Source organism: Phascolarctos cinereus, unplaced genomic scaffold (genome assembly GCF_003287225.1).
Source record: "Phascolarctos cinereus isolate Bilbo 61053 unplaced genomic scaffold, phaCin_HiC Scaffold_4;HRSCAF=312, whole genome shotgun sequence".
NCBI lineage: Eukaryota > Metazoa > Chordata > Mammalia > Diprotodontia > Phascolarctidae > Phascolarctos > Phascolarctos cinereus.
The window spans coordinates 502,209,567-502,234,672 of record NW_027555847.1 but is presented as its reverse complement, the minus strand read 5'-3'; the positions used below and the strand labels follow the sequence as shown (position 1 = coordinate 502,234,672).

General features: G+C 38.5%; 1 protein-coding gene across 4 annotated transcripts in view; it reads right to left on the bottom strand.

Annotated features, from left to right (window-relative positions):
* The window catches only part of SLC35D4 (solute carrier family 35 member D4), a 172,349-nt gene that overhangs the window by 103,388 nt on the left and 43,855 nt on the right, over window positions 1-25,106 (bottom strand). For all 4 annotated transcript variants that reach the window (XR_013486231.1, XM_020968752.2, XM_020968753.2 and 1 more), the window contains exons 5-7: window positions 14,455-14,532; window positions 11,981-12,006; window positions 3,568-3,619 (exon numbers count right to left, since the gene is read on the bottom strand). Coding sequence is in view for 3 of the 4 variants with exons in the window: in XM_020968752.2 (XP_020824411.1) it covers window positions 3,568-3,619; window positions 11,981-12,006; window positions 14,455-14,532 (156 nt within the window). In the remaining variant the exon portion in view is untranslated. The remainder of the gene's footprint in view (window positions 1-3,567; window positions 3,620-11,980; window positions 12,007-14,454; window positions 14,533-25,106) is intronic.

Genomic DNA, 25,106 nt, shown 5'->3' with positions numbered 1-25,106 from the left:
CTATAACACTTTACATTTGTCTCTATTGAATTTAATAATAATAGCTAACATGTATATAGTGCCAGGCACTATGTGCAGTACTCTACAATTATAACCTCAGTGATCTTCACAACTCTAGAAGGTAGGTGCTATTATGACCCCCATTTTACAGATGAGGAAACTGAGGCAAACAGAAGAAATGAATCATTCAGGGTCACACAGCTAGCCAGATTTGAACTCAGGTCTTCCTGACCCTTGACCTGGTACTCTATCCTATGTACCATCTTAGATTCAGTACAGTCTTCTGGCCCATCAAAAGCTTTCTGGATCCTTCCTGTCATCCATTAGCCCTCCCTCCCAGCTTTGTGCCCTCTGCTAATTCACTAAACACAGTGATGCTCCTTTAGACCTGACTTGCACAGTGGTAGCAGCTGAAGGTGGGCTGCCTAGGAGTCAGAGCGCCTGCAGAAATCCCTACCCCAAGAAGGGAAAAAGAGAAAGAAAGAAAATGGAAATAATCTAGGTTTCAAAAAAAGATTAAAATACCACATATTGCTACAGCCGAATTACTAGGTAGCATATCCCTGAGGGAGTTCAATTTGGGGCTTTTACATTACATTACACGGTATTAGGGGGAAGGAAGAAATAGGCTGCTTTCTTCTCTCAGGAGATCAGCTTTCAGAGCCTCTCACCCTATGAGGGAAAAATCTAAGATTGTCACCCAAGTCTTTACAATGCTGCTAAAAAGGGGGACTGAGCATAACCAGTAAGTTAAACGATATCTTGTATATAAGAAGAAACCATTTGAGTATATGTTTTACTCAAAAAACCCAACAGTGAGATATAATAATAGTAATAATAACAGCGTATATATAGTGCCTACCATATGTCACACATTTTACAAACATTATCTCATTTAATCCTGACAACTCCTACGAGGTAGGTGCTATTATACCCCTTTTACAGTTGAAAAAACTGAGGGAGACAGTGATTAAGTGACACACCCAAGATCACATAACTATTAAGTGTCTGAGGCAAGATTTGAACTCGTTTTCCTGACCTCAGATTCAACACTATATCCGCTACACCACATAATAATAATAACAATGATAATGATAATAATAATAATAATGGATAACATTTGTATAGCACTTGCTATATGCCAGGAATTATGCTAAGTGCTTTATCATTACAATCTCATCTGATACTCACAACAACCCTGGGAGGTAGATCTTCCTAACTGGAGGCAGCTAGATGGCTCAGTAAAATGTGCTGGGCCTGGAGTCAGGAAGACCTGAGTTCAAATCCAACCTCAGATTCTTACTAGCTGTGTGACCCTGAACAAATCATTTCATCTCTGTTTGCCTCAGTTTCCTCATCGGTAAAATGAACTGGAGAAGGAAATGGCAAATTACGTCATATCTTTGCCAAGAAAACCCCAGGGACAGTACTGTTGTGCTATGGTCCATGGGGTCACAAAGAGTTGAACGCAACTGAACAACACTAACTCCAGGTCGGTGGTCTATCCACTGAACCACGTAGGTGCCTGTAAATAAGGTGAATTTCAGTGTGTGTAAGGTGGATTTTTGTTATTCTTTCTTAGAGTTTTCTTCCCAGGATCCACAGCCATAACCATCTCTGGTTTCCAGGTGTTGGATATGAGTTCTCATGATCATGGTTGAAAACAGTTTCTATTGCGCAGTCATGGTAGATTTAGGGATGAAGTAATGTAAAATTGTGAGGCTATTCCCAGCCATATGCCTTCTTTGTCGCTTATAAAGCGAGTGAGCACTGGTCAGTGACTGGGGACTGCGTAGGGGTGAACGTGCAGGTTGAATGCTGTGCGTGCTTTGATCGGCCCCCATTAAGGCTGGGAAGGGGGGATCTGTGTGTTTGTCTCAACCGGCCCCCATCGAAACTTGAGGAATTTAGGGGAGAGCACAAGTTGTGCTGGTCTCAATTGACCCCATCAAGACAGAGGGATAATTGCCCCCCTTCACACCGGCCCCTGCGAGAAGGGTTGTTAGGGAATGCTGTAGGAGCTGGTGCTCCCATTATCAGCAAACTCCCTTTGAGAAGACCAGACTAGAATAAAGTAAGCTTATTTAACCCCTTATTATGACTCCATTCCTGTCTTCCTGTCTGACTGGATCAAAGTGAACCTGCTAGTGAGAGAGATGCTAGAAGCCCTCCCGTGTCTCTTACCTAAGAAATGGCGTTGTTGGTGTGTTTGCCTGTAAAACAGTGCCTCTATTTGGCTTCTGCACCATAGCTCTGTTTTTGCTCTTAGGGTAGCAGATAAAGTGAAAATTCTTCCAAAAGTCAACCAGAGGTTACCAGAGCTGAGCAAAGTTAGGCCAGGTGCACATATCTGGGAGGGAGATGGGGGGAGGACACAACTTGATCCAGTCTCAGACTGTTTCAATTAAAAACTCAATGTTCTACAGTGGAAGCAACACCTGATTTGGAAGCAGAAAATCGATGGTCAAATCCCAGCTCAGTGATTGGCTACCTGTGTTAATTTTAGCCTTCACTTCAGCATGCCGGGGCTCTGTCTTTTCATGTGTAAAAGGAGAGCAAAAACGACAAAGGTGTCTCCAAGCTCTCCCTGTACAATCCTCTGATTCACTCACTCCTGCGCATCTACTGCTACAGCAGGTAACAATCAAACTCCTTGTAATCAGATTGCTATAACACTGGTAGACAGGAAAAGGACAGGAAAAAACATGGGAAGTCTGGGTTGTTGTTTTTTTTTTAATGCAAACCTGATGTTTTTTAAAACAACAATAATAACCGACATGTACATAGATGTATATAGTATATAAGGTTTACAAAGTACTTTCTGCACTACAAGCCTACAGGGATTGTAATACAATATTATCATTCTTGTTCTACAAATAAGCAAAGTCAAACACAGAGAGAAGAAAGGATTTGTCCAGAATCCTGTACCTAGTAAGTAAAACCTCTGGGACTCAAAAACAGGCCCTCTGACTCTAGGTCTAATGCTGTTTCCACTATATTTGTCAGAACTCTACAAGCGTGGGCTATTCCAAGTCATCAAAACTCAATTAACTGGCATTAAGTACCTACCATACTATATGTGCCAGGCACTGGGGATATATATTTTTGTTGTTCAGTTGTTTCAGACATGTCCGACTCTTCGTGACCCCATTTGGGGTTTTCTTGGGGAAGATACTGGAGTGGTTTGCCATTTCCTTCTCCAGGGGATATAAAGAATGAAATAATCCTCACTCACATGGAGTGTGTAGCAAAAAGTGAAGTTCTGGATATGCCTTCAGGTAGCTTGCAGGCAGGTAGGTGATACTAGAAGACCTGAGTTCAAATCCAACCTCAGACCCTTATTAGCTGTGTGACCCTGGGTAAGTCACTTCACTTCTGTTTGCCTCAGTTTCCTCATCTGTAAAATGGGAATAATAATAGACTCTACCTCATAGAGGGAGTTATTTAATATGAGTAAAGTACTTTGAAGACTTAGGCACTACATAAATACTATCTATTGTTAATATTCATATTTCAGAGCATGGATAACATGAAGAAAAAAAAACTAGTTTATGGGTCTGTACTTACTTGTGAGTCATAAAAGGGGAGACACCCTGCTGCAACCAGGAGGAAGACAGCACTGTGGAGAGAAAGACAATGAATGGAGACTTTACGTCTTCATGGTTAAGTGTTTCACAGACCCTCCCTAATCGTTGTGAAGGAAGAGAAACCAAACATCATAGGACCAAGCCCACCTCTCATCACTCTTTCCAAGCCCAGGTGGTCATCCCATGTTCCCTGGGCAGCTTTCCTGTCTGGGGCTAGGAAGTTGCAGTGATGTATTTGACAACAGGGAGACTGACACCTGAAGATCTATTTGCCTACTAGCAGACCCTCAGGAAAACAAGTGACTGGAAACCAAAGAATCCAAAAAAACCAAGAGGATGGGGCTGGCTGCCTCTTCATTTTTCAGCTGTTTGCATTACTTACCAACCAGATGCTCTATCTTACAGCCCTCTACTGATTTAACACAACTGTACCATTAGACCAGGGGTTCTTAACCTGGGGCATCCAGGGACAGATTTTAGGAGGTCTATGAACTGGGATAAGGAAAAAAAAAATCAACACTAGCCTCTAATTGAAAATGATCGTTTTGACAAGCAGGATGGCTTCAGAGAAACCTGGGAAGACTTACATGAACTGATTCAAAGTGAAATGAGCAGAACCAGGAGAGCACTGTATACAATAACCAGCTATACTGTAATGATGATCAACTGTGAAAGACTTAGTTACTCTAATCAAGACAGTCTGAGACAATGCCAAAGGATTCATGATGAAAAACGCTATCCACTTCCAGAGAGAGAACTGATGAACTCTGGGTGCAGACTGAAGCATGCTTTGTTACTTTCTTTCATTTTGTCTGTTGTTTTGGGGGTTTTTTTGCAACATGGCTAACATGTTTTGCATAATTTCACACGTGTAATCAGTATCATATTGCTTGCTTTCTTAAGGAATAGGGGAGGGATGGGAGAGAAGGAGAGAAATGGGAACTAGAAATTTTTAAAAAATTAAAGTTAAAAGTTCTTATATGTAATTGGGAAATATTTATTTAAACAAATAATATGTTTTTAAAAATAAAGTAATCATTTCCTTCTATTATGAAATTTTAAAAAATTTATTCTGAAGAGAGGTCTATAACTTTTACTAGACTATCAAAAAGGGTACATGGCTCAGGAAAATGGTTAAGAACCCTTGTTCTATGACTGCACATGTATAACCTAGTTCAAAATGCTTACTGCCTCAGGGAGGGGCTGGGAAAGGGAGAGAGAGAATTTAGAACTCCATTTTTTTTTTTTTGCAAAAGGTAGAACTTTTTAAAAATTTTTTGTAGTCATGCAAAACACTTCCATAGGTAGTCATGTTGTGAAAAACTAAGTATATTTCCCTTCATCCTATCCCGTGCCCCATTTATTCTATTCTCTTTTTTGACCCTGTCCCTCCTTAGAAGTGTTAGCTTCTGATGACCCCCTCCCCCAATCTGCCCTCCCCTCTATCATCCTCCTGCTCTTTTGTCCCATTCCCCCCTATTTTTCTGTAGGGTAAGATAGGTTTCCATACCCAACTGAGTGTGTATATTATTTCCTCCTTAAGCCAAATCCTGTGAGAATAAGATTCATTCATTCCCTCTCACCTTCCCCCATTTCCCCTCCAGTGTAAAAGCCTTTTCGTGTCTGTTTCATGTTAGATAATTTACCCCATTCTACCTCTCCTTTTCTCCTTCTCCCAGTATAATCCTCTCTCACCCCTTAATTTTATTCTCCAGATATGACCCCTTCATCTTCAACTCACCCTGTGCCTTATATCTATATACATACATGTAATTTTTTCCCTCCAACTACCCTAACTGACAAAGGTCTCACGAGTTACAAATATCATCTTTCTATGCAGGAATGCAAACAGTAGAACTCAAATTTTTTTTAAATGAATGTTAAAAATTATTTTTACATAAATTGGAGGAAAAATAAAATATTAAAGTAGAAAAAATACTTTTGTTCTAGACTGCAAGCTCTACAATCACAGGTGTTTCAACTTATCTATACTTTTTAAGTCCACCTCCAAACGCCTAATGCGGTATTTTGCACATAATAGGTGCCTTGTAAATTTTTAAGTGTAATAATTTTTGAATTAGTCATTTGCCAGGAAAAAGCCTTTTGCAATACATCTACAAATGCTGACTGACTCAATCAAGAAAATTAAATACCGCTTAGCATAGAGTAAAAGGGAATTTTGACCAGCCTGGAAAGGTGCAGTAATTAAAAACCAGTACAGACCAAGCTAATTGTTAGTTACAGTTACTGAAGGAAAACACCATGCAAAGCATATTAAGAATCACTCCCACAAAATGACAATATTTTCAATTGCTTCATATTTTGGAAAAAAAATATTCTTTGTTTTATAGGAACTTGATACTCTACAAGTGATTTAGACTGTCTAAATTTTTACTTCCCTTTGGTTCTTATTTCATTTCCTCCAAGCTTTCATCATCCAGACTTCTTTAACTTCCACAAATCTCTCTTGGCACACAATTTTGGTTTAGAGAAGGGAGAGGGAAGAATGACCAAAATTATCATATAACAATAATAGCACCTAGTACGTGCCAAGCCGTAGGCTAAATGCTTTCCAAATATTATCTAATTTGTTCTTCATCGCAATCCTGAGAGGTAAGTATTATTTTACAGCTGAGGAAACTGAAGCAGTCAGAGGTTAAGTGACTTGCCCGGGGTCACACAGTCAATGTTTGAGGCTAGATTTGAACTCAGGTCTTCCTGGCCTCAGATGAAGTAACTCTATCCACTGCACCACCTAGAATTGCAAATGACCTCAAAGTCTGTCTGATCTCATCCATACATGAGAAGGAAGGTGCTCTGATACCATTCCCAACAAGTGGCCATTCGGCCTCTGACTGAGGCTTCCCAGTGATGGGTGGAATCACCCTTGAGGTGGCTGGCTCCTTCAAAGCAGGGACTGTCTTATTTTAGTCTCTGTATTTCCACCCCTTGTGTCCACAGGGCTTATCCACACTTAATAAGTACTTGCTGAATTGAACTAGATAGCTCTAATAGTTAGGAAGTCTTTCCCCTACATCAAGCTGAAATCTGCCTCTCTGTAAGTCCCAATCATTACTCCTAATTCTTCATTTCTTGGAGTAAGCAGAACAGTCTAAGGACCCCAATTCAACTCCTGTCTCTGGCACTTATTACCTGGATGACCTTCAGAAAGTCACTTCACTGCTGTTAGCCTCAGTTTCCTCATCTGTAAAATGGACTCCATATCCTCTAAGGTCTCTCTCTCTCAATCTGAGCCCTTCCGAAGAACACCCCTTCAAACACATGAAGACTGCTACCACGTCCCACCCCCACAGGCTGCTCTTCTTTCTAGGTTCCAGCTCCTTTGAGTGATGTTGTTTATGGCACAGTTTCTAGACTCCTCTCTATTCTGACTGCCTTCTCTGGACACATTTCAGGTAGGTGGTTCAGCGGACAGAACACTGGGCCTGGAATCAGGAAGATCTGAGTTCAAAGCCAGCCTCAGATTTTTACTAGCTGTGTGACCCTGGGCAAGTCACTTAACTCTGTTTGCTTCAGTTTCCTCACCTGTAAAATGAGCTGAAGAAGGAAACGGTAAACCAATCCAGCATCTTTGTCATCTTTGTCAAGAAAACCCCAAATGAGGTCATGAAGAGTTGGACAAGATTACACAACAAATAATACTACATAACATAATAATGTTATATGTGTGTATTATGTTATAGAATTACAGTTTACCACAAACCATAATAAAGATCATCATACATAAGCACATTGGAAGAGCTGCACAATAAATTGTGATGAGGTCTAAGGGATTAGCAGGGGGAAGGCTATTCCTGACATGGGTTTTAATGTATGAGTAGGAATTCAGCTGGAACAGAGAGGGATGACATGTCAAGCAAAAGTAATCACGCGCTTAAGATACGGCACTGGGAAGGTGTGGGTAGGTTTAGGAGACAGAGAGTAGTCTGGTTGGACTCCAGCAGGGCATTCTTGGACACGAGTAATGTGAGAGGAGGTTGGAACGGCAAGGTGGTAACAGATTGCAGAGAATCTTGGGCGCTAGAAGAAAAAAAAGTCTAAACTCTACTTAAAAAGGGAGTCAATAAAAAATTTTAAGTAGAGTACGGCGATTTCAACCTCTCATCCAAGCTGAGGAGAATGAGTCCAAATAGGTGGAAATTTTCCTCCTCCAAATACCTAATAAGAGATTGACCAGGAATTTTGCTTAGGCATATAGATATGGGGTCACAAAAAGCTGGACGCAGCTGAAAACAACTGAACAACAATAGGTACAAAAGACATGTGATAACTGTTTAAGATTCTTTCAGTGTTATTTTTTTTAATCCAATTATACAGAACAGTGTGGTCCTACTCAGTACTATAAATACTCCATCTCAAAGAACCACTGCCTAATAAAGTAGAGTGTTTGTACTCAGCTGAATTCAAGGGTGGGGAGGGAAGCTGAGAAAGCTAGGGAGGCTGCATCATACAGTAGGAAGAGTGATAGATTTGGAGTCAGGGGAACGTGGTTTGCATTCTGACTTTCTATCTGTGAGACCCTGGACTAGTCACTTAACCTTTGTGGGCCTTAGTCTCCTCATCTGTAAAATGAGAGGGTTGGATCAAATGACCTCAGTGCTTGCATGTCATGGCATCACCCCCCTGATGTCATGATCCTCTTCAAGAACGAAGGACAAACAAGATGCCTTCAAACAACCATCCTTGAAAGAGGGAGAGCACCCCCTTGTGGACATCAAAGCAGGGCCCAAATAGGATCTTTTACTTAACTACATCATCTCATTTGATCCTCACTGGAAACACCGACAGGTAGATATTACCTACCTTTCTATACATACAGATGAAGAAGGTCAGGCTCAGAGGGCTTACGTGACTCACCAGTGGTCACACAATCAGTAAGTGATGGAATCTAAATTTGAACCCAGGCCTCACCTGACTCCAGGTCCAGTTCTCTTGGAAAACACTGGAAATTGAGGGGATGCCCATCATTTGGGGTGTATGTCATTGTAACAGAATACTATTGTGCTATAAGATATGACGAGCAGGACGCTCTCAGAAAAATCTGGAAAGACTTCCATAAGCTGATGCAAAGTGAAATGTACTGTGGACAAAGGAAGAACAATATTGTAAGATGATCAGCTGTGAATGACTTAGCTATTCTCAGCAATACAGTGATCCAAGACAGCTCTGAAGGACTTATGACGAAAAATGCTATCCATCCCTCGGCAAAGAAACGATGATGTCTGAATACAGACTGAAGCATATTTTTTTACATTATTTTTCTTGAGGGTTTTTTTTTTGGTCTACGTTTTCTCTCACAATATGACTAATATGGAAATATGTTTTGCGTGACTACACACGTGTAACCAATATTGAATTGCTTGCCTCCTCAATGATGGGGGCTGGGGAGGAGGAAGGGATGGAATTTGGAACTCAAAGTTTTAAAAATGAATGTTAAAAATTGTTTTTAGCCTATCTTAAGGATTTTGGCACTTATCGAATCTAAATGACATTTTGATACCACCAGAGCATGAGTCCACGAAGTACAAGAACTGTTTAATGTTATTTTGGTGGAGCCATATAATAATGCCATCCATCCATGTATGTAAAGTGATTAACAAGATTTTTTTGGTTCAACATCTTCTTTAATTTGGAAGCCATATTCTCTTCTATTCAGGACTTATGATAATGAGTTTAAGACAAGGCAGAACCATTATAGGCTTAAACACTCCCTGAAAATTTTCACATTTCAGGACAGCTAGATGGCACAGTGGATAGAGCACCAGCTCTGAAGTCAGGAGAACCTGAGTTCAACTCCAGCCTCAGACCAAACACTTAACTCTTACTAGCTGTGTGACCCTGGGCAAGTCACTTAACCCTAACTGCCAAAAAAAAAATCATATTTCATATAAACTCTTTTTACAATTATTGTGTTGCTGCCACGTTTTAAATAAGAACAGTTTTCCATATGGAAATATGGAAACTCTCTAGCTTTCTCATTGTACTTGGGTCTCTTTTATATATTTACCCTACTTATGTCTTTCATGAATAAGTAACTCAGTCAAAGGCTTTACGATAATCAATAAAGACAGAATAAATTTTATGGCAAAAAAAATTGTTTTTACATGTAACTGGGGAAAAATAAAATCCTAGATTAAAAACTACGTTATGATATGGGGTAAAAAGAAAGAAAATAGGCTTTAAAGAATGGCCTTTATTTCTTAAATGGTACTAGAATGACCATGCACACACACATGAAAGAGCAAGAGAATAATTCCAAGGCCAACATGTCAATAAGTGTATGATAATGCAGTCAGGCAGTCAGCGTAGTCAATAACTCAGGGAGCAAGGTCAAACTGTGCTGGAGTTGTCATAGAAGACTTTATGAATACTAAACACTAGTCTAGACTAAGCACTGTACTTGAAATCTAGATAAAAGGCTTCGAATCCAACCCCAAGCACAACTTCTCAAGAGACTCAGTTACCTCATCCATAAAATGGAAATAATACTTGGAAACTTGCCACTGTTGGGAGGTAAGTGCTTTACAAAACCTTAAAGAACTGTATAAATGTGAGTTGTTAAAGGAAGAAAAAATGTGACTTAGCAGAGGCTAGACAGAAAGGTGGCTGATTTAATAGCAGACGTATTAGTAGTAGTAGCATTGATATAATAATAATAATAATAATAATAATAATAATAACAATAGCTAGCTGATTTGGTGTTTATGTAAAACAGATACAATTTTTATAAAACACAATACATATCCTCCCTATTCCTAGGTGACAAATTTCAGATATCCCTAGATGGAGTCAACACTAAAATGTTTCTTCTACCAAAGTTCTCCACGGATATTTTGGGGCTTGGGTTTTGGGTTTGAGTGGTAGATTGAAAGGGGAAAGGTAACCAGAAAAGGAAGCAGGTTGGTCAACTTGGATTGATTGCTTGATTTCTTCAACACAGTAAAAGAACAGAAGAAATGCCTTTAGTTCATGGATTAGATTCTCTAGGGAAGACTGATGGAAGGACAGAGAAGAGAAAGACGGAAGATCAGAAGGCAAGGAAGGGTTTTGATCAGTAGCAGAAAAGGAAGTGCACAGCTAATGATCATGCTGCCATCCAAGTGAGGCATAAAATGCTTCAGTCAGCGGCCCGCTTTTCTTCCCAAAGTTCTTTGGCAGTCCTCTGCTAAATCTTTTGATTACATCTGGAAGAACGTAGCAATTAGGTGTTACAGGTCTTTAACACCCCTCTGTAATTCCTATTAATCTCTCTTTTAATAAGAAGGGTGTGCCCAGAATTCTGGGCATTCTATACCCTCCTAGCAGTAGTAACAATGGAGAGGGCGGGAGGAGGGGAGGAGTGTGGCTGGACCTAGACCAGGGAACAGGAGGCAATGGAATGTTTGAAACCATCAATCCTAAATCCCTGAATCAGGAAGCTTTCATCACTTTGGAGTTTCCTATCTATACTGCAGAGCAAGAGGAGGGGAGCTGGCTAAATGAAGACCTGCTCAGGTTGGAACAATAAAACTACAAAACCAGAAAGGACTTTGGGGATCAGTTGGTCCGACTTCTTATTTTAGAAACAAGGAAATTCAAAGGCTTTTCTTTGACAAGAAAGCCAAAGTCAGAGGCAAAAGGTTTAATGCCCGGCTCAGCATCACCCAGCAGAGTTGGGTTTAGACTCCTGGCTTGTGTTCTTAGTCCTGGTTTCATGTCCCCTGGCTACATTTTCAGTGTTTTTTCCATATCACCACACTGGTTATTTATAAAGTGGTGAATACCCAAATTTTTTACCAAATGTTACCAAATGCTAAAAATTCCCCCCTTATTTGTATTTTGTCTGCATATCACTATTCCACAATCATTGCTGACTCTTTGTGATCCCATTTGGGGTTTTCTTGGTAAAGATACTGGAGTCATTTGCCATCTCCTTTTCCACCTCATTTGACAGATGAGGAAACTAAGAAAAACAGGGTTAAGTGACTGGCTCAGGGTTATACAGTTACTAAGCTTCTGAGGCTAGACTTGTACTGACTCCCTCTATCTACTACACCACCTAGCTGCCCCCCTATTCCACAACAGTTTATTATTAAATGCTTGAGTAACAACAGCTAAAATCTGGTACAGGAATCCTACCACTCCCCCACCACCACCCCCCGCACCTCCACCCTCTCCCGGGAAGAATTAACTAATGAATCTTTGGGGAAAAAAACACAATAAAATAATAAGACTACATGAACAATGCAAAAGACAATATGGCTTCTATATGTAAAATGCCAGCATCCATAATTCATTAATGTCTCTGTTCTAGTGAAACAAATACAAATATTTATTCTGGATCAAAGTGAACATGAGAGTCCAGCTTTAGGCTCAGGGACTTCTTGACTTACCTCCAGATTTTCGAAGAAGATATAAGCTGGATGGAAAAAAAAATAGACTAATGTCAGAACTCACATCTTCAAAAAAAAATCATGAAAGGAGGCAGATTTATAATACATTAATAGGGGATGCTTGAAACCTTTATAATACAATGAAATTTAGTGACGATCCTGAATGGGCAGAAGAATGAGTCAGATCTAGGGGAGGTAAGCCACTTTAACCAAACTTTTCTGAGTTTACAAATCAAGATACGTTTTGTTTTGGTTTTACTATTAACTATGGAATCCACACAGCATCTGTATGGCTGTTTCTACCCATGTGAAGCAGTTAGCCATTCAGTCAAGAAGCACCTATTAAGCCTTTACTGTGTCAGGCACTGTGTTAAAGTGCTGGGGATACATAAAAAAGAAGAAAAAACCCCTACATTCCCTGTCTGAAAGAGCTCACAGCCTAATGGAAAACAACATGCAAACCAGTGTGTATAAAGCATCTACATACAGGATAAATGGAAGATAATCAATAGAGGGAAGGGACTAGAATTTAGCATGATCAGAAAAGGCTTCTTTAGAAGGTGGGATTTTAACTGGGACTAGCCAGAGAAAATGCCGAGAGCCAAGAGATGGAAAGTCTTGTGCAAGGAATAGCCAGGAGACCAGTGTCACAGGATCACAGACTATGTGGAAGAAAATAAGGTGGAAGAAGACTGGAAAGGTAGGAGGGGGTCCAGTTAGGAAAGACTTTGAAATCCCAACAAAGGATTTTGTATTTATTCCTGAAGGAAACAGGAAACCATTGCAGCTTATTAAATAGGAGGGTGATGGAGTCAGACTGACTTTTAGGAAGCTCTCTTTGATAGCTAAATGGAGAATGGATACAATGAAAAATGGAATCAATATTTCAGAGTCCTACACATACAGGCACAAGTGCAGACACACACACATATACAACTACTTCAACCTATGGAAGGAAATAAATTAAAATATGTTCAACTTCCTATTCAAATAAATTTATTCTCATTGAAAAAAATCCTTTAAAAGATTCATTGATTAGAGTAGTGTAGCACGAATCTTTCTTTGGCTGTAATGATTACCTTAAGATTTCACATGAAACTAAAAACAAAAACAACCAAATTTTGGTAGTTTGTTGTGGATTAGGGATAGGAGGAAAACCTTATAAATTTCACTCTCCCTTTAAAAAAGACACCTTCGATTTCATCATCTTAAGGAATACCACTTTCTACAGAAAGGCTTTTCTTTTTTTTTTTAAGAAGCCTTCCTGATCATCTTTAATTCCCTCTATTGATCCTATACCCTTGTTGACCAGACCAAGCACACCTGTTACTTGTCACTGCTACCTGGTGGTAGTATATCCAAATTGCAGGGGCAGGTCTCGTGATGTGAAGAAATGAATCTACTAATGAAATGAGAAAATTATATCACAGAGGTGATACCTTTGGGGGCAATCTTCAATATATAGCTATTAAGGTAAAGCTATTTATTAGGCTTTAATTATCTAAATAACTGCTTCATGAGTATGACCTACCAATAAGACCATAATATGTCAATAAAAAACACACCTAACACTTCAATAGTTTGGTTAAAAGGGGAAAGATGCAGGGCTCTGATCTCCATTTTGGCTGTGAATTTAAAGTATTATGAAGTTACACATTCACCTAGAGGTAATATGTCTGCTTTTTCAGGACACGATTTAATAAATTTCATCTTTTAAGACACTAAAATTAACCCAATGACTAAAAATGTTCTTTCAATTTCCAGAAGTGAACCCTTTGCTTTCAGATAATCTTTTGACCAGATGACTTCAGAAGTAGAAAGATGGTAAGTGGGCAAAGGAATTAGCCTATAGTGCTATGCAGGGAAAACTTATTAATGACCCACTTCTCCCCTTTGCTCAGATGGCAAGTTCTGTAGGTAAGTAGGTCAATTAACTCCTTCAAGCTAAATGGTACTTCAGTATCCTAAAAAAAGGAGTATACCTCTTCCAAAGCCAAACCTATACCTAGTGAAGGAATGACATACATACAGGAAAGACAATGATCATCACAATATTTCAATCTTCAAGCTATGTCATGTGTAAAGAGACAGATACCACAAGCCACTACTTTATAGTCACTTGATACCTGTGCACATGCAAATATAAACATAATATTCTCTTTTAAATTGGTACTGACTTTTTTTAAGGAAGTTTAAATGTGTAAAAAGAAGTAATAAGAATAGTGGGAAGGAGAGGAGAGGCCAAGCCAAACCCTCTCTGTAAATGTAAAGTATTTCTCATTCCAATGAAACTCTCATTTCCCAAAAGATCAAAAAGTTGATCCTTGAAACTAGTGACTGTTGACTATCAAGTTGTAAGGCAGAACTTAGTAAATCCAAGGCATGGAGGACATCTGCATTCCCAACTGGGCATTACAAACCTCTTCTGGGTCTAAAGCAGAGCAGGAGCACTGCCCATTTGCACAATTAGTTACCTCTTTTGAAATGCACTTCTGGTACAGACAGACAATAACTTCCGATGCATTATGCAATGTGAAGAACACAGGAATGGACTGAAAGAAAAGTAGAAAAGTGACCATCAGAAATCAGCACATTTTCCAGCAATGTTCCTAGTGTAAGGGACTTGATTTTTATTTTTAAGAAAAAGTCAACAAGTAAAACAGAAATGTAAGATCTTCTAGCACAGCAGCATATATACACTTTTGTTTATGACAAGACAACATTAGCCTTTATTTATAACAGGGGCTTTCTCACCAATTGGTGAGGAAAAGACGCCAGTCATACGTTATTCTTCAAATTGGAGTTACAAAAAGCTCCAAAGTTCACCTCCTTTTCCTTCTAATGCTACTTCTTAGAGATTATTTTACAAACACTTTGAAACTCAACACCCCATGAAGACAATGTAGATATTGCCATTGATGTCAATTTTCCCAAAGCATTTCAGGGAAGAAAGGATACTGGAGTCAATATCAGAATAATCCCTGGGTTTAACTCCTGGTTCTTTGAACAAGTCGCCTCACTTATTAAGCCTTTTTTTTTTTATCCAGACCTGCGATGTCATTGATAAGCAAAACTTCCAGGATGGAAACTGTGTCTACAAAGCAGATCAATAACTCCTTTGTAATTTATGATCTTGGGGAGATGCTCAAGACACTGTGATTTTAAGTGATTTGCCCCAGGTCACATAGCCAGTGTATGTCAAAGGCAGAACTCAAATCCTAACACAAAAGCCAGCTTTCTATCTGCCATGCTATACCTCTCTTCTGAGCTTTGGTTGATAATAAATAAAATTAAATCTTTCTTGCACTGGTTTATCTATGTCAAAGTCAGCTGTACATCTGAATGTACAGCTGGAAGTCAAAGTTTTCAACCTATTAAAGGTAGCACTGAACAGAAAATTACTTTAAGAAAAAGAAAATTAAAATACAATTATGACTCAGTCCTAATAATCATTAATAAGTCATTATTAATAAGTCATTAATGGTCTTAATGTTTTCTTACAGAAAAGACATTAGGAAAGCATTCAGTCCACAGTTCAGGTTAAGGACTAACCTGAACTCAGGAATACCAACCCTCATTTCCATTCCTAATTATCTTCCTTTAGTTTTAAGCACTCTATCTAATACTTCTATGCCTCAATTTACTAGCTATGTGACCAGAGATCTTGTCCCAGTATTTATGACAGAGACCTACTAGACAGTTTGGCTGGTAGGTAAAAGGAATTCTAGTCATATAATCTGTCAGGATGGGGATATAGGAAGAATCTATTAGCATCCCCTTTTCCCTAAAGTAAAACCCTATCAAAGTAAGGAAGAAAACCCGCTTCAAAGAAGGTGATGAAAAGATGATAAAGGGTTAAGAATCAAGATTCCCTGACCTACTTCCAGGACCAAGCCACATTGAAGTTTCCTTATACTATTTCTGTTGCTCTGATAGAAACAAGTAAAACAATCAATAAACATTTATTAAGTGCCTACTATTTGCCAGAAACTGTGCTAAGCACTGAGGATACAAAACAAGGCAAGACAGTCTCTACTAATGAAAAGTACCATAGACAATGAAGTGATATAAAAACTGTTTACAGTAAGTTTCTCTGATAAAAGCTTCTTTTCTCAAATACATATGGAACTGAGTCAAATTTATAAAAATAAGAGCCATTCTCCAATTGATAAATTGTCAAGGGATATGAACAGGCAATTTTTAGAAGAAGAAATAAAATTATCTACACTCACATGAAAAAAAAAACACTCTAAATAACCATTCATTAGAGAAATGAAAATTAAAACAACTCTGAGATACCACCTCAACCCTATCAGAAAAGACAAATTCTGAAAGAGATGATGGAAAGTAGTTACACTAATGAACTGTTGGCAGAGTTGTGAACTGGTCTAATCATTCTGAAGAACTATTTGAAACTATGCCCAAAGGGCTATAAAACTGTCTCAGCTATAAAACTGACCCAGCAATACCACTACTAGGTCTGTATCCCAAAGATATAAAAGAAAAAGGAAAAGAACCTACATGCACAAAAATATTTATAGCAACTCTTTTTAGTGCTAGCAAAGAACTGGAGATTGACGGGATGCCCATGAATTGGAGAGTGGCTGAACAAGTGATTGTGGCACGTGATTGTGATGAAGTCCTATTGTGCTAAAAGAAATGAAAAGGAAGGTGGTTTCATAAAAACATAGGAACTGTATGAACGGATGCAAAATGATGTGAGAAGAACCAGAAGACCATTGTACACAGTGACAGCAAAATCATAACAATGATCAACTGTGGAAGACTTTGCTACTCTCATCAATAGAATGATCCAAGATGATTCCAAAGGACTCTTGATGAAAAATGCTATCCACTTCCAGAAAAAGAACTGATGAACTCTCAGTGCAAATTTAAGTATAGTTTTCTCACTTCATTTTTCTTGCTTTTTATTTTGTGATGTGGAATACGGATATAAGTTTTGCATGATTTTATATGTATAATTGATATCATATTGCTTGCTTTCTCGGTGGGTGGGGGTGGATGGTGTCTAATCCATAAATCTCTATCTTCCTCACAGAATTAGTATAAGATACTTTATCAAAAGCTTTGCTAACTTGGAATTACACATATAAAGCAACTAAAATGTCCATATCTTTTGACCCAGAAATGCCACTGCTAGGTATATATCCTATTGACAAAAAGAAAGGGATCATATACATCAAGTATTTATAAGATCACTTTTTCTGGCAACAAAGAATTGGAAACAAAGTGTTATCCATTGATTAGGGTGACTAAACAAATTATGTTTCATAAAAGAAATGGGATACTGTGGTACTGTTAAGAAATGATGAATAGGGGGCAAGTAGGTGGTGCAGTGGATAGAGCACTGGCCCTGAAGTCAGGAGGACCTACGTTCAAATCTGGCCTCAGACCAAACACTGGACACTTACTAGGTGTGTGACCCTGGGCAAGTCACTTAACCCCAACTGCCTAATTAAAAAAAAAAAACCCAAAAAACAAACAAACAAAAAAACAAAGAAATGATGAATATAGAGAAGCATGGAAAGAGTTACATGAAAGTGAACCAATAAAACAATAAAAACAAACATTACAATGATGTAAACAGAACTACTGTTTACTGCAACAACTACAAACAACTGAAAACTAATGGTACAAAATTACAAAGAACATTTTAAGCCATGACCAATGGGCTGAGTTGTTGTTGTTATGCTTTACTAATTGTTTGTTACAAGGAGAGTACCATAGGGAGGTAATGTAGGAAAAGATAAAAAAGGACACTAATAAAACATTAAAAATACAGAGGAAAAAAATAAAAGCAAGTTCAACAGGGGACATGAACAAGCAGGGCAATTTTATTACTATCTTGTTAAATTTAATATGCACTTTAATAAACTATGCAGCATAAGTTTATAAGTTCACATGCAGTCCTCTTTTTTGCTCTTTGCATACTGAAATGTTTGTGGTTTTGTTAATTCTTAAATTAATAATAAAAAAGGAAACAACAAATCACATGTTAAAAAATGAAGACTGCAAAATTAAAGGGCTCAAGGTTGGCCCCAAAGAAAAGATAGGAGAAGACATGTTCTCCCACTCCTTTGCTGAAGTCAGGGGTCCACAGGTATGGAACATGGAATATGTTAGGTTTTTTAATGTATTGGTCAGTTTTGATAAATTTTTATCTTCTTTCTCTTTTTCTTTAAAAAATGTCTTTGTTAATAGGAACCGCTCCCTGGGAAGAAGAGGTTAGACAGGGAGAAATCTAGGTGATGTAAAAGCAAAAGATATTATAAAACCAGATAGAAACCTATTTAAAAAAAAAACTTTGCTAAAATCTAGGTAAGCTATACCCAAAACATTCCCTTCATCTACTATTTTGGTAGTCCTATCAAAAAAAGAAAGGAGGTTAGCCTGGTATGACCTATTCTTGATCAATCTATACCGGTTCTTTGTAATCACTGCTTCCCTTTCTAGAAACTCATCAACAATCTCTTCAATGCCCTGCTCTAGAATTTTCCCAGAAATTGAATTTAAGCTCATTAGCCTATAGTTTTTAAATTCTGTTCTCTTCCCCTTTTTTTTTCTTTTGAAAATGAGGACATTTTCCCATCTTCAAACTTACGCTACCTCTTCTGTTTTCGATGATCTTGCAAATATCATCCACAGCGGCCAAGCTAATCACATTTGCCTATTTCAGGATTTCACGATGTAGTTCACCTGGAACAAGGGATCTGTATTTATCAATGGAAGCCTAGTATCTTATAATCTCTCCTTACTTATCTTGAGTATCACTTCCTTGTTAGTCAATTTCGTTCTGTCATTTCCAGTGCAAAGGTCCTTTTCCTTGGCAGATACAAATGAAACAAAATGAGACAGCATCTCTCTCTCTCTCTCTCTCTCTCTCTCGTCAATGACCTTGAAAGTAAGGGGCCACACATCAACTGGGGGATAACTCAACAGATCATAGCTTATGAATGTCAAAATACTATTTTGCTAAAACAAATGATGGAAAAAAGACATTTTCAGAAAAACCTGGAAAGGCGTGTATGAACTGATACAGAATAAAGTAAGCAAAAGCAGAACAATTTATACTAGAAGATCAACATTGTAAAAATTACCAATTCTAAAAGACTTAATGATCAATAATAATACCAGAGGACTGATGATAAACAATGTTACCCATCTCCTGACAGAGAGGTAATGAACTCAAGATGCTGAATGAAAGATACAGTTTTGGAAGTGGCCAATATCCAAATTTGTTTTGCTTGACTATACTTTTTTGTGGTCCTTAGCTTCCCTTGCCAGCTTCAGCTCATTCTGAGTTTCAGCATTCCTGACATTATTTTTACATGCTATTACCACACTCATATTCATTGTCTGTTATCTGGCCTTGTTTCTATTTTCTGTTCATTTCTTTCTCAAATGTAAGTTGTATGCATCCAAATTGGTCTCTTCAGACAAATCTGAATTTCTTTCCTTACTGGAATTATTTCCTTTTATGTCTTCAGAAGAAAAGAAAAGCCTTTCACTTATGAGTATGTCCTGCTTCCTTGGCTAACATAATGCATATATCGCCTGACGTATTTTATTTCGTGGGATCCTGAACTCTTTGAAATCTGCTTCCCCCAAACCTAGGCTGCACGTCAGACTATGTCCAGATTTCTAATTGTTCTCTATCACAAGTTCTATGATGGAATGCTTACTTTCCCCCTGCCCCTACCCACCAGAGCACCCATCATTTCCACCCCTGCAATCAGCATCAGATCCAGAATAAAACTGCCCCTTACTGGATCATCCACCTCTTAAAGGATGAAATGATCAATAAACCAACTAAATAAGTTATTGGTCATCCTACTTTTGCAAGAAAGACTTCTAACAAATGTCTGGAAAACTGAAGTCCCCATCACTACTTTAGCATGCCTCTGTGCAGGGCCTATGATGTTTCCCAAATTATTTGTCTACTTCCTCTTTCAGTCCAAATAAACATTAAGTATACCCCAAAGACAAAATCACTTCTGTTTCTGCCTCCTTTGACTTTTACCCAAATAATCTCTGTCACATTTCACCACCTCTGGTTCCTGGATTTCATGATTCTTTAATTTTGTAATTATCCCCATTTTACAGTTGAGGAAATGGAGACTCAATGAACTATAACTTACTTGTCCAAAGTCACACTCCTAGAAAGCTGGTGAGTTAGGACTTTCAACATCAGGCCTAGTTCTAACTCCACATCCTCTATATGTTTCATTTGTTGGGGATGTTGCTACACAAGCAATTCTTGGTCAGGTACTGGTCTGCCCAGATGGCTCCCAAGGTCCCTTCCAAGTCTGAGGTTCTGTGCCTATGGTCTCAACTATCTTTTTCTTCCCCTAGTCTTTAATAAAATTCAATAAAAATCTAGTTTCAGTAACTGCCTGCCACTATTTTATAAAGGTTGTATTCAATACTTTTGTAAAGTGTAAGAAGATAGTCAAGAAGCCAGCTGTTTTCTTGAGTATTTTACTGAGAAGGAAAGTACAGCTATGTAAAAACAACTGAATTCCAGGGCAGCTAGGTGGCACAGTGGATAGAGCTCCATCCTTAAAGTCAAGAGGAGCTGAGTTTAAATCCGACCTCAGACACTTACTTACTAGCTCTGTGACTCTAGGCAAGTCACTTAACCCCAACCGCCAAAGAGGGGGGAAAAAAGGAATAAAATAGACTTGATCCTTGCTCTCAAGGAGCCTATATTCTAGTTGTGGAAATAAAAATCACTGCATCCAAGGAAATCAAAGTAATATGTTAAAAAAAAAAAACCCGCTTAATTCCACAGCTGGACTAACCCTAACTAGGACCTTCCGTTACGAGCATCTTGAGCCCTGCACCACAGCCCCTCCACAGGAGAAATACTACAGAAAATAACAGTCAAGAGAATTTAACACCAAAATTTACATATTTATCCTCTGTGGAGCCAACCTGCATTATGCAGCATTAGTTTTAGGAGCCATTTAAAAAAATGTGCCCTGGAGCCAAAACTGGCTCGTTTGCCCAGCTAAGTTAACTAACTCCACATGGGTTTCATCCTTTCTGTGGATTCTCTCTCTCTCTCTCTCTCTCACACACACACACACACACACACACACACACACACACACACTCCACCTTCATTTGTTGAATGAGTTTAGTGCTAGAGACCGTGAGAGAGATTAAGAAAGGGAGGGAGAGAGGAAAAGAGAGGGAGAGGGAAAGAGAGGGAGAGGGAGGGAGAGAGAGAGAGAGAGAGAGAGAGAGAGAGAGAGAGAGAGAGAGAGAGAGAGAGAGAGAGAGAGAGATGGAGATGAAGGGGGAAGAGGAGAGAGAAGTGGAGAGAGAGAAAGAAAGAAAAGGAAAGAGAGAGAGTGAGGGAGACAGAGAGAGAGAAGAAGACGGAGGAGGAGGAAAAAGAAGAAAAGAAAAAAGAACAAAAGAGAGACAGACACAGACAGAAACTAATGTAAAGCTAGGAAAGCAGAATCAAAGGACAAATGGAGTAGCTACCCTTCCTGTCAACAAGCCTTCTTCCAGACTTGCAATAGCCTGCTAAGTCCTGACCTTATTTCTTCCCGAAGTAGAAAAACCCTCTGGTGTGGATAACCAAAGTTATGATGACATCACCTGATATTTGTACAAATGCGAGACTGAGCTCTGATCATCAACTTGCTCAAATTCCAAACAGACAGTGAAGAATACAGTGCCCCAAGCTAAATCCCTGAAGGAAAACCATCAGGCCTAGAAAAATTAAGGTTCTAGGAAAGAATGTCAGTCGGATTTGGATAACCAATAAGTACTGGATATATGTCCCCATGAAAGTAGTACCATACTTCCTCCTGCAAGATACCTGAGTAAGCATCATCTCTGTGAGCTCATTAAGTGAAGGAAGGTGGGGGGAAATATGTTGTATTACTCCAAGTACATGGAGAGTGAATTGAAATCTTTTTTCTCTTCCAACAATTCTAACTGTTGCGTCACCCATTTGTAGTTTAAAGGCAGCAGACGGACTTTAGGGACACAGGCAAATTCTTGGCATAAAGCAGACCTGGCCCCAAGAGCCAGAGGTCTAGACAAAGGAGCAAATTAGAGCTCCTTTCTTTATTACATAAGCCCAGACATTCCAACAACCAATAACATTGCTATAATAACAATTTCTTTAACTAATGATGTAAGTCAGTCAGTTGTGAGTTTTGAAGAGAGAAAATCTGGTAAACACTACTCAAAAATGCTTGTAAATTTATTAATTCAATTCTATCCCATGTGTTTTTACTCTGGTGTGGATACATCAGAGCCAGGTTTCAAGGCCCTGTCAGTCAGTAAGCATTTATTAAGTACTTACCATGTGCATTGTGAAATGACTGCACCCCATTGGGAAGCTGTCAAGCACATACTGGCACACACATAGGTAGAGAATACTTCCCTCCATGATCTCTACCTAATGCCTTGAATGAACTGACCAATCACGCCAATAGCCAATTTCAAGCCAACTAAAGTTCCATGCCTGATGACATCTATTTATTTTAACTGCCTTTTAAAAAGTCAGAAAATATCCAAGAAGATGCTAGACTGTGCTGACTGTTTAGTAAACAAAGGTTTTTTTTTTAAATAAAGGTTTCTTTCTCTTCAGTGAGCCACAACAGCACAGAAAGAGACTGAATGGACCCCACTCAGCTTTGCTCACTATAGGGGGCTACCCTCAAAGAGAGGATTCTGTGTGACAGCTTGCAGTTCTAGTGAGCAGGATCTGAATGAATACAAATCTAAGAGTCAGGAGACCTGAGTTTTAGTCCAAGCTAATCATTTCTGTCACCTTAGATAAGCTGCTTAATTTCTTTGAACAGTCTATGCTTCAGTCATCATCTGTCAAGTCAGGAAAGAGAATGCTTACCTCTACTATGATCTTGTTTTAAGGATCAAATAATATGTTGCTTTGAAAAAAAGGACTGGAAAAATCTAACTTAACACTCTGCTTACCATCATCACCATCACTGCTGACATTTTAAAGTGTGCAAAGTGCTTATCATATATTCTCATTTGAGCTTCAAAACAACCCTGCAAGGTAGTACTGTGGGAATTATTATCTCCTTTCAAGAGACGAGGAAACTGAGGTTCAGAGAAATTAAATGATATTTGCCCATAGTCACAAAGATGAAATGTCTGAAGCCGAATTTGAACCCAGGCCTTCTTGTCTCAAAGTCTGACACTGTAATTCACTCTGCCATGCTGTCTCCATCAACAACACAGTTGTAGCATCAAAAGAAGAAAAAAGCCTCTGAACAAATAAATAATTGTTATAAAATTTGTACACTTTATCAGGTAGCAAAAGTAGAGAACCTTTCAGGCCAGACAACTGTGTGTAAATAAGACTTCACATAATAAAACTAACTATGATATGTAGTGTTTTAGGATTTGAAAAGCATTTTGCAAATACTATCTCATCTTATCCTCACAACAACTCTGGCATATACGTGCTATTTTTATCTTCATTTTATAGTTGAGGAAACTGAAGCCAAAAGGGGTTAAGTGCCTTCAATCAATTTATCAATAATCAATGAATAAACATTTATTGAGTGTCTACTATGTATGTGCCAGGCAGCATGCTTGTCCGGGAACACCCAGATAGTGAGCGCCACAAGCCAGATTTGAACAATGACAACATTAACAAGGGACAAAAGACAGCCAGTCCTCAAGCTATTTTGGGCCCAGAATAAACTGGTATGATTGATCAAACATCCTATCTTTGATTTTACCCAGTACAAATCTTTATCTCCCTCCCTGCTAAAAATAAAACCAAACAAAACCAAACCTATTAAAACTATATAAATTCTCAGTAAAAATACATGGCTTAATTCTGAAGTTACGTTTTACATTGCTTACTCTTTTTCTAGTTTTCAGTTTTGTCCCAGTTGTTCTTAATTTGGTTTGCCAATTAATGAAACAGTTACACATTCTAAAACTTTGACCATAAGCCAAATGTTAAAACTTGGACTGCTTTTACAATAAAAACAATGTTAGGTTCCCAGGCTAGACCATCAGATTACTAAAATCAAAACGTTGTATTAAATTACCAATAGTTCTGAATCTTGGGAACAAATGGTCATGGGGTTTAAGAATAAAAAAGGGAAAGGTTTCTTATTTTCCTGTGTGACAGGGTTACCTTAGCCCTTGACACTTAGATACCTCACCCAGGCATGCCCTACTCCATTAAAGTACTCCATACAGGCTCAGATTCTTAAAATCTAGCCAACGGCTCATATTCAATCTAGCCTGCTTGTCTATAAAAGCGTCATAAATGCTCAGATTCCTTAAGAGTCTGGCCAATATGGCAAATCTTTAATAAACCTTGTCTTTGGCTGAAAAAAAAAAGTACTCCATACATAAAAATTATCTATTTTATTCCCCTCAGGGGAAAAAAACAGCTATGTTTTAGGAGGATTCAGTTATTACTTCATAGGTACAAAGATATATTCTGAAATTTATAGTTTTAGAAAGGTGCCTGGGGGAAGGGGTACTGCCAGGCTAAAAGACCTTCTCAGTCACACAGCCAGTATAGATGTGTCAGAAGCAAGATCTGAACTCAGGTCTTGGTTACTCAGAGGACAGCTCTTTATCCATTACACTAAGATAGATCTGTGAATTATTTTGCTTGATAAGACCTAGCACAATGGGTAGAGCTGGTATCAGATCAAGATAGGCTTGAATTCAAGTCTCTCCTCAGGTACATAATTGGCGGGTAACCTTGGACAAGTCACTTAACTTCTCAGTGTCTCAGGCTACTCTGTAAGACCACTGTTGCAAAGAGTGCACCAGTTTGCACTTGTAGAGGGAATTTTCTCCCTGGGAGTTCCCTAAATCCATTTCCAAAATTGATTCATACTTAAGATTTTTATATATTTTTATCTTTAAAAAATATTTTTATCTTTACAAGAATATCTAATAGACAGAAATTCAGGTTTAGTAAGGAGAAAAAAGTGAAGAATTCAGGCAGTTATAGGGGAAGATGTTTAGTGAGAAGGCACCCTGAACCCTGCTCCTCCCCACCTTAGCTTTGCCTGGGAATCTAGACCCTAAGATCAGTTGCATTATGCTATGCTATTATGCCATTATGCATTATGCC